The sequence below is a fragment of the Helicoverpa zea genome, chromosome 6 (genome assembly GCF_022581195.2).
Source record: "Helicoverpa zea isolate HzStark_Cry1AcR chromosome 6, ilHelZeax1.1, whole genome shotgun sequence".
NCBI classification, from domain to species: domain Eukaryota; kingdom Metazoa; phylum Arthropoda; class Insecta; order Lepidoptera; family Noctuidae; genus Helicoverpa; species Helicoverpa zea.
The window spans coordinates 7,079,748-7,089,664 of NC_061457.1; the positions used below are offsets into that span (position 1 = coordinate 7,079,748).

Below are 9,917 nucleotides of genomic sequence, written 5' to 3' on the forward strand. Positions count from 1 at the left end.
TATGTGTTATAAAATAAGTATTTAGGTACCTCAGTGTAGGCGACAGTACCCTAACAATTATTTTTAATGTTTTAAAGTTACTTTTAGAAGGTTATTTTTCGAACATAAACTTGCAATGTTTATCGCAGGTATTATCATGAGAATTTATATTGGAATGCATAATACCAGCTCTGTACTCACCTACTTGCACCTACGCTCAATTACCTATACTTATTATTTTTAATGCTCACAAAGATCAAATCAAATATATGAACAAAATGAAATCTTTGCGTAGAAAATAGATTTTAGTTTACTGGACATAGACATTTTCATACACACATTTGGAATGTTCAATAATAATAAGGAAATATAGAACATATTCAAACATAGATCGTAGAAAATGGGAGCGATAGAACGATTGCTCGAGTTCTATTACACATTTAGCAACCTCTGTTTGCCAGTGTTTCGAACTGTTAGCTCAAGTGAAATAACATTATATCGGCATGATATATCAGGTGTTTTAATGAGAACACAATCTATTTGTATACATCTTCGCTACAGATATGTCTACTTTCTAATAGTTATTGACATAAACATGCTATAGCTGTTTTCCCGCAGTTTCATACGCGTCTAACTACTTCCCGGACCCGGATAAAATGTAGCCTATATGTATACTCAACAGTGAAAGAAGTTTTCTAATCGTGCAAGTATTTTTAGAACCTATTAACATATTTCTTCTATATTAAGTATATGGTATAGAAGTCCAGGTTAAATAAATTAATCTGACCCTAATATTAGTGATAGCAAAGAGCTGTCGGAAGGTTAATTAAAATAGTTGTACATAATCAATATCTACCACTCAAAAATAGAATTGTTTTGTTTAGATTACTGTAATTATTATACCTAACTTTTTTAATTCTTGCTAGTTTTTACCCGTTTGAAAGTACGAATTATTTTAGTACCTACCCATACTAAAATACTTTTTAGAATAGGTAATTATTCTGCGTGTGAAGTGGATATTCATCTCATGTATGTTGTAGGTACCCCGTCGCGATCGCAAAGACCTTTTTATTTTAGAGATCTCTTGCAAAATATGTGAACATGTCGGTATTAGATAAAGTTAATGACGTGCCTAAAGAAGACATGTTTAAAAGATGATTCGTCTGCACAAGCGTATGAATATAGAATATCAATTTCACCTAAGGCTGAATTGTTAACTGTTAGTGTCATATACCTAGTACACCCTTCGTTAGGGTTAATTATACTTTACCTACGAGAACCTGTCAGATTTATAGTCGACCAGCTAAAGAAAAATTTTGGTAGGTACCTAATGCGCCTCATAATTTGTACAACAAACTATAGTTGGCCGTTATTCTTCATTATAAATTGAAACTCTACATCGGGAAATATAATTTGTCGCATGTTACATACAGGGGCTCGATTCTCTTAAGTTAATAATGTCAAAATTGAATAAAAATCGAATAGAAATATGATCAATCAATATGATGATCAAAATTATTCATTATTGAATGACAGAAAAGGATAAAAACGTTTATTTGAAAGAAAAAATAGCGGAATGCCACATACGCTTCAATCGTAATCGAGTCGGGATTGGATCTCAGTCGAATGTGAATCGTATGTTACTTAAGTAAAATAGGAGAAGCGGGCTCCAGGTAAGTAAAACCAGCAGTTACTTTCTTAAAAGATTACTTTGTCGTAAATGTCAGGGATTCTAATCAATCTGAGTCATGCCTTTCATTTTGCAATGAAACTATAGTCTTTTGCATAGATAGGTACCTACAAGCTTACCTACTCTACCTTTCATACAAAAGTGGTACCTACTCCACTTTTCTACTAGGCAGGTAGGTATAGGTAGAGGTACTACTTAAGAATATGATGTATTATAAAAAATGAGATTATGATTTTTTTCACTATATCATATATGGTGATAATAGCAATCGAGTGTGGGATGTCAGGGAAATCATTCTAACCGTCTTACCACAAAAACTTTTAAACGTCAGTTTAAGACCTGTCTAAAAAAATGTCAAATTATGACGTTGAAATAAGGTCTATTTTGCAGCCACATTTTTTTTAGATAAGTCTTAGACCTGTGTTTAAGTTTTTGTAGTAAGACCATTAATGTTTAGCAAAGACTGTGGGTAGCACCTATAAGGTCAGCCTTGCACCCACACACGCCTTTTAAGTAGGTATCTCAACACTAAGCAAGATAGTTTATTATTGAGACAATAAGTCGAATGTCACGGGTCGTTATTAAATTATTTTATACTTTACGCTCGCTAGATAAAGTTGGAAATCGTTAGCATTTATTTGAATACTTCGTTTTATTTTAGTTCTTGGCATACAGTTTGCAACATTCACCTTTTCCTAAACAGGCAAGCGGATTTTAGAACGGCTCTCGTGGGCGACAATCGTGAATGGAGGGAAGCACTTTGATTTAACCATTTGGTTACATACCTACATTAAAATTTTTGAAATGGGTTTTGAGCGGAATTTAAACGAGAAATATCAGATTTTCTGACGATAAATATTACCCCCCATAAATATTTTATAATTTATTCGTTAAGGTAGGGTTAACGAAAATTACAAAGCTTATTCACATGGTAAATTATCCGATTTAAAGTACCTAAGTTAACTAGTTAAAATGTTTGTCCAAGTCCAAGTAGACTCAAACCTTAGGTACATATAAGAGAAGCATATAAGATAATAACAGCTAAGTACAGACTTCATATTAATTTATACTACTGGATATTAAATAAGTAAAAATAATGTTATAGAGAAGAAGTTATCAAAATTATAATTAGAGTTAGCAAATTAACTTTTCTAAGTAAATAGAGGTCTTAGATTATGTAACATGAAAGAAATAATCGATAGAAGCTCAGAGGCCCGATTCTCCTAATAATGTCAAAATTGAATAGAAATCGAATCGCAATATGATCGCATTAGCAGTTTTAACCATATCGGGCATTCTGCGACTTATATAAGACCAATCGTATTCCAACGACATTCGATTGGTTTGCAATTGGTCTGCTATTTTGGCAATTTTGGTCTATACGGTAGTTTGCTCTACAATCATATTGCAATCGTTAATCATTTGCATACAAAATGATTCATTATTGAATGACAGAAAAGGATGAAAACGTTTATTTCATAGAAAAAATAGCGGAATGCCACATACGCTTCAATCGTAATTGAGTCAGGATTGGATCTCAGTCGAACGTGAATCGTATGTCGCTTAAGTAAAATTAGGAGAATCGGGCCCCTGATCGTGTCACCCGAGAGTACTTAAAAAGCATTCTCCACACATTTCGCGAAGTAGGTACCTAGACGAGCCACTCGGAAAGTTGATCGTAACCATGAGGAATGAGTAAGAATATAACCGAAGTAAGTCGAAGTGACCCTGCCCACTCCTCCTATTTGGCTAACCTCGGCTACTTTTTGAATAGTGTGGAGGCTTCTTAAAAAATACTTGAGAACTGAGAAGTTCCCCTAACCGTAGAGTAAAAATCGTTAAGTTGGCTCTATGGTTTCTTCAAAATTTTTGTATTCCAAGTTCAAAATACCGATGTATACTTTCAATATCGATTTGTATCATATATCATATTATTATTCATATTCTATTCATAAATTGTACAAATAACTATTAATACCCAACATTTCTCAAAAAGACGTGTACTCCTTGACATTCCCTATTTCTTTAAATACAAGATTAAATTGCACCTAGTGCTGTTTAAACTTGCTTATTATATCCCGTTTATATTATCATTTCGAGAAGTAGGTGTCGTGGATTGTTTACTTATTTATTTTATTTAGGATCTCCAACAAAAGATGTGCACATAGCATGACATAGTATGATAAAACAATGGGAATAGTGTCGGTGTACTCCTTCACTTATAGGAGACCATAGCATGCACAATATCACTAGCTAACTAAATTACAAATTGTTGAGGGTGTTTAAACTCCCAAAACATTCGAAGTCTCACTAGTTTTATCGCTTTTTACTGTGTACGGAGCTCCACGGTTAGCCTTGACACAGACCTCGCGTTATTGGTTTATGCAGGACTCACAATATAAAAAGGAAAAGAACGACGCATTGTTTTTCAAAAGTTGTAAATACATTTTTAATTTAGTATCCATCTACTGCTATTTTGTATTGACCATAGCCAAGTACCAAAACTCCACAGATTCAGATTCTAGTTTTATTGTCTGTCTACCTCTATTGTGTCTATGTATATAAGATGGCGGGTGATGAAAGTGACAGGTTTGTAAATACCAAATGAATTCACAAAAAAATATATAAATATTGGATAATTACCGTATTACAAATGAATAATAAGTCATAATTCACTAAATTCATCATGTCATTTACAATAACATTCACAATTACATAACAGGACTTTGTTATAGTGATCTAAAGCCGTCCAGTGTCGCGATCATAAGAGAAGTTTATGATAGTGAAAATGCTCACATCAAATTTGAAATGGAACTGGAAAGAGCACTGGAGGCCGGCGTTAGCGTTATTGTGATAGAACCAGAGCCTCTGGGAGAAGAAACAGCACGCTGGATATATGTAGGAAACCTCTTGCATAAGGTTTCTGTTTACAGTGGACTCTGTAGCATTGCATCAGGTGTGCATGTTTCCTGAATATTAATACGCTATAAGTAAATTCTTAAACGACTGCATAACGTCCTACTTTCAAAGATTATGTGTAGTTTTTATGTTCAATACTCCTACATTATTTTTACTGTCCTCCAAAACTTGGTTTTGAATTATATTCTCTAGAAATATTTTTTGTATGGTTATTAGGTCTTTCATTTAAATTTAATGGTAAACCATGTACTAAAAATTTGAACAACTGACTAAATTAAAATTTGTAATTTCAGGTCTTGCATGGAGTTCTTTAGCCTGTACTCCCTTTGGGATAATGTCAGTACTTTGTGCCGGCTGTTACACACTGTCGTGGCAGTGGGATCCTTGTTGCAAATATCAAGAGGAAAAGAACCGCAGACATTTATCCACATTACCTATGTTGAGTGATCTTACATCTGCTTCACCTGTTGTACTGGTACATACAGACAATAAACGAAAAATAATTTTGCATACAACAGTGTCAATGACAGCGACCGCAATATGCTTATGGAGACTATACAATATTTTTAAGTAAAGATGTAGTCTGCAATAGCATAATACATTATGGCATTGAGCTTAATTTAGGAAGTCACAGAATGCTCCAAAGCAAATATATTAGTGCTTTCTAATAAGTTGTTTTTATGTCTGAAGTCTAATATTGTAATTATATAATTTGTTGTAGGATGCAGTGTAAAAATGTTATAAAGTTATTAATTGTAGAGTTAGTTTAAAAGCCTGTACAAAAGATATTTTCTTGTAATATAAGGATGCTTTTTAGTTAATCAAATGTGATAGTGGTTTATGATGGATTCTGTTATAAAGCTAAGTTAACAGTGATCTCAGAGATATAATATCCTCACTGTTATCATGTAATAAAATAATGATGCAATATAAATACGATTTTTATTTATTGTATATAAATTAACAGCTTAATTAACTGAAACTTAACTAATTGTTCCCTTACTGAAAAAAATAAAAACATAAACCAACCAGTCCCTGCACCACATTATAACTTTATGCCACTTAAGTTTAACAATTATGACCATAAAATATAACATTGATTAATTTTAACAGGTCTTAGAGTATTTTCAGTTTACATATCGGAGTCATGAAAAGACAATGTCCTCTTAAACAAAAAACATCGCCAATTTAAACATATTCAAAATCTCATGTATCAGTCACAAATTCTTATCTAATTGTATGGCCACTTGTAATAATCCATTATTAGTTACCCTTAAAATAATAAAACTTGCTAAGAATAAATGTTAAGCAGTTATTTTCTTCCTCTCTTTGTCCACCCTATTACTTGTCATGGGGAAAAATAAGTCTATGAAGTTTTATTTGCCCTCCTTGCCATAACCCAATGATACACTGATGGTGCAGAATGTCTCAAAGTTATTGCAAGGCTTGGCATAAACTGACTTATAATAAGATCCTTTTCCTTGTTGACAACTCCATCTAGAATCTTATTTGCAGTATATTCAGCTGAAAATCCGGCGGCAGTGCTGGTGTCCATTACTGAAAGAGATTTTTATAGTTTAGGCACATTTTACAAATTAGGCTTAGTATGGCTGAATGTAAATCTTTTACATATATTTTTTTGTAGCTCTGTACAATATTATTAAGATAGGGCTCTTTATTATATTATTTTTAAATATTGTTGACATAGACAGTGCAGTGTTTATATACTCTCAAATCAGTGTAAAAATCATACAGTTACCTCCATGTGGTTCACCAGAACCAGTATAAGCATTCAGAGATATAGCAGTCTTGATATATCCAGGGCTTACAACTGTCACATTGACATTATGCTGATGCATTTCAGCACGAAGAGAATCTCCAAAAGCTTGCATGGCATGTTTAGCTGCTGCATAAGCTGAGCGCTCTGGTATTGCTATCAGACCTTGAACTGAACTCACAAACACAATGTGACCTGCTTTACGCTGGACCATGTTTGGTAGACAAGCTGAAAGTACAAAATTACAAAATGAAATAACAAACACAATATATTAAACAATTTCATTTAAAGTCACACAAGAAACATATTTCTATTTGTAATACTACACCTTTAGTTAATGCAACAGATCCAAAATAGTTGATTGCCATAATACTTTTAAATACATCCATTTTAGTGTTCAGTATGGATCCTCTGTGGGAGATTCCACCATTGTTTATCAAAATATCAATGTGGCCACATGCATCATAAACTTTTTGAACAAACGGATCCAATTCTTCGAACTTAGCAAGATCAAGTTCCAGAACTAGTGGCTCCCGAGTAGGAGTGGTCTGAAACAAGAAGTATTATCATATTTATCATGTATTTACTATGGATGTAGGAACATAGTTAAAATGTTCTGGTTGATATAGTAATAGATAAAATAAATTATGATATAAGATAACAATATCTAAGCTCACTTCAAAGGTCAAATTGTGTTATTGAAACATATTTTCTTACAACCTACAGTCACAGGGTGGAATCTTATTTTCTAAGAAATCTTATTTTTAAGTCTGTTTAAAATCTTAAATAATATGCATACCAGATTCTTTGACGTCAGGTCATTTTTCACCCTCTCTAATTCAGGTTTTCTGCGAGACGCTAGAACAACTTTGCATCCTTGCTCATAAAATGTATGAGCCAGAGCTTCTCCTATTCCAGAGCTGGCACCAGTAATAACAACCACCTAGAAAATATAATTCATTCTACATTAAGATAGATAAAAAACTTCCTATCCAAAGAAATCTAAAAGTTAATGAAATTTAAAAGTTTATTTTAATGTTACTTGAGTTACTTAAAAGTCTGGGCACAATCATGCCAATATGGCATTGCCTGTCACTTATGTAGGTAACTCTTGTTTAATCTTGTAGTTACTACGAAGCAAAAACAAATTAAGAATTTAAATAAACTTTACCTTTCCTTGTAGTGCAGCTCTTCGTCGTTTAGTAGTGACACAATTGAATAATTTACACATTGTTACAGCTACTGTCAATGGTATCCCTACGTACTTTAAGTACCAGGTAAGTGAGGGGACTGCAACTGCATCGTTGTGCATAAGTAAGTACTTCATGTTGAACAATTACGTAGCGCAGTACTGACAGTTGCTGTGTACAATTTGCAATTCCAGTAGCCGGTGCTTGCGGATTCCCAAAATGTTGTTGCTGGCAGAAACTGCTTCTCCTCGTGCAGTAATTAAGTAACAACTTAAGGTTTATGACTCAGAAACCCAGTAAAAAATAGTTATTTTTAATTAAAATAACAAGTAATTATAAGCTAATAAGTTCGATGAATAAGTTCCACTTTGAATTTTGGACTTTGACATCCATCATCATACAATAACAAATAAAGACCTTTACTTGACATTGACAACTGTAGACATCTGGCATTCACGTTGGCTGACAAATACGTCAATCCGTCAATCGCAGAAACAGCTTAGCCTGGAAGACTAGAAACCAGTAACATATTATGCTGGAAACTGACTAGACTGAAAGAGCTCATGACTAAGTGAATACCGCGCAGATTGATCGATCATAAGGTTAAGCAGCGCTTGGCCCGGTCGGTCAATGACAAAAATTAGAAAATTCCAGACTCCGGGTAATTTTGTTCGAGGTTCTCTTAGGTACTCCCTAGACGATCAGAACCATTGCACAACATCGAGAATTAAACTAAAAATCTTAACTGTTTCGTAAGACACAGGCATACACACATAGTATTCTGAGGGTGCTTCGAAAGTCGTGGTGGCCTAGTGGGTAAAGGACCAATCTCTCAAGTATGAGGGCGCGGGTTCGATCCCAGGTCAGGCAAGTACCAATGCAACTTTTCTAAGTCTGTATGTACTTTCTAAGTATATCTTAGACACCATTGGCTGTGTTTCGGATGGCACGTTAAACTGTAGGTCCCGGCTGTCATTGAACATCCTTGGCAGTCGTTACGGGTAGTCAGAAGCCAGTAAGTCTGACACCAGTCTAACCAAGGGGTATCGGGTTGCCCGGGTAACTGGGTTGAGGAGGTCAGATAGGCAGTCGCTTCTTGTAAAGCACTGGTACTCAGCTGAATCCGGTTAGACTGGAAGCCGACCCCAACATGATTGGGAAAAAGGCTCGGAGGATGATGATGCTTCGAAACAGCTAAGTGTTTTAAGCATTTTCGTGGAGGAGCACTTCGGCTCACTACGGCCAACTTTGATTCGCTAGTCGCTATATTCTATCTTCATCGGCTCCGAACAACTTTATTGAGTAACTCGCTGAGCAACTGCGAGAGTAGTGTGTAGGACGCTTTATGGCTTGCGAAACCATTTATAACAACGTCTTCAGAATAGAGCAGAACTTTAATTTGGCAAATAATATTTTTTTTGTTTGGTTTTAAAACACAAAGGTCTATATTTCAAGTCAAAGATAAGGTCAATATAATAATCCCAGTCACATGTTCGCTCTACTTGAAGAAGAATTTCTTCTTCTGACTTTTCAATAAATACCATTTCATGCACTTTAAGATTGGTTCATCATCATCATCATCATCATCAGCCTATCGCAGTCCACTGCTGGACATAGGCCTCTCCAAGTGCACGCCACTGAGATCTATTTTCGGCTTCTCGCATCCAGCTCCTGCCAGCCGTCTTGCGCAAGTCATCACTCCACCGTGCCTGAGGACGTCCTACACTACGTTTGCCGAGGCGTGGTCTCCACTCTAGAACTCGTTTACCCCAACGGTTATCGGTTCTTCGGCTAATATGGCCAGGGGCCCGATTCTCCTAAGTTAATAATGTCAAACTCGAATAGAAATCGAATCGCAATATGATCGCAATAGCAGTTTTAACCATATCGGGCATTCTGCTACTAATAAAAGACCAATCGTATTCGATTGACATTTGATTGGTGTGCGATTGGTCTGCTATTTTGGTGATTTTGGTCTATACGGTAGTTTGCTGTACAATCATTTTGCAATCTTAAATCATTTGCAGACAAAATGATTCATTATTGAATGACAGAAAAGGATAAAAATGTTTATTTCAAAGAAAAAATAGCGGAATGCCACATACGCTTCAATCGTAATCGAGTCGGGATTGGACCTCAGTCGAATCGAGTCGAACGTGAATCGTATGACGCTTAAGTAAAATTAGGAGAATCGGGGCCCAGCCCACTGCCACTTCAGCTTGCTGATTCGGTAGGCTATGTCGACGACCTTGGTTCTCTGACGGATTACCTCATTTCTGATGCGATCCCTCAGAGAAACGCCGAGCATAGCTCTTTCCATAGCCCGCTGAGCGACTTTGAACTTGTGGACCAGCAGTACCGT

General features: G+C 35.3%; 2 protein-coding genes across 2 annotated transcripts; one reads left to right on the forward strand and one right to left on the reverse strand.

The window, feature by feature from the left end:
- Window positions 1-4,117: 4,117 nt before the first annotated feature.
- LOC124631227 (transmembrane protein 11 homolog, mitochondrial) lies at window positions 4,118-5,522 on the forward strand. The gene is made up of 3 exons (XM_047165484.1): window positions 4,118-4,258; window positions 4,405-4,625; window positions 4,882-5,522. The coding sequence occupies exons 1-3, from the start codon at window positions 4,236-4,238 to the stop codon at window positions 5,160-5,162; spliced, it is 525 nt and encodes a 174-aa protein (XP_047021440.1). The 5' UTR covers window positions 4,118-4,235; the 3' UTR covers window positions 5,163-5,522.
- On the reverse strand, window positions 5,514-7,951 carry LOC124631226 (dehydrogenase/reductase SDR family protein 7-like). Its single transcript, XM_047165483.1, has 5 exons — window positions 7,537-7,951; window positions 7,165-7,308; window positions 6,694-6,913; window positions 6,348-6,593; window positions 5,514-6,145 (listed from the first exon to the last, which is right to left on the reverse strand). The coding sequence occupies exons 1-5, from the start codon at window positions 7,690-7,692 to the stop codon at window positions 5,955-5,957; spliced, it is 957 nt and encodes a 318-aa protein (XP_047021439.1). The 5' UTR covers window positions 7,693-7,951; the 3' UTR covers window positions 5,514-5,954.
- Window positions 7,952-9,917: the final 1,966 nt, after the last annotated feature.

What these genes read in the sequence shown, in the direction of transcription:
- LOC124631227 (XM_047165484.1), top strand. Translation starts at nt 4,236, where the DNA reads ATGGCGGGTGATGAAAGTGACAG. An exon ending in GCGGGTGATGAAAGTGACAG is followed by an intron (nt 4,259 to 4,404) that starts GTTTGTAAATAC and finishes ACTTTGTTATAG; the next exon opens with TGATCTAAAGCCGTCCAGTG. An exon ending in ACTCTGTAGCATTGCATCAG is followed by an intron (nt 4,626 to 4,881) that starts GTGTGCATGTTT and finishes TTGTAATTTCAG; the next exon opens with GTCTTGCATGGAGTTCTTTA.
- LOC124631226 (XM_047165483.1), bottom strand. Translation starts at nt 7,692, where the DNA reads ATGAAGTACTTACTTATGCACAACGATGCAGTTGCAGTCCCCTCACTT. An exon ending in ACCTGACGTCAAAGAATCTG is followed by an intron (nt 6,914 to 7,164) that starts GTATGCATATTA and finishes TTCTTGTTTCAG; the next exon opens with ACCACTCCTACTCGGGAGCC. An exon ending in TTCTGGTGAACCACATGGAG is followed by an intron (nt 6,146 to 6,347) that starts GTAACTGTATGA and finishes AATCTCTTTCAG; the next exon opens with TAATGGACACCAGCACTGCC.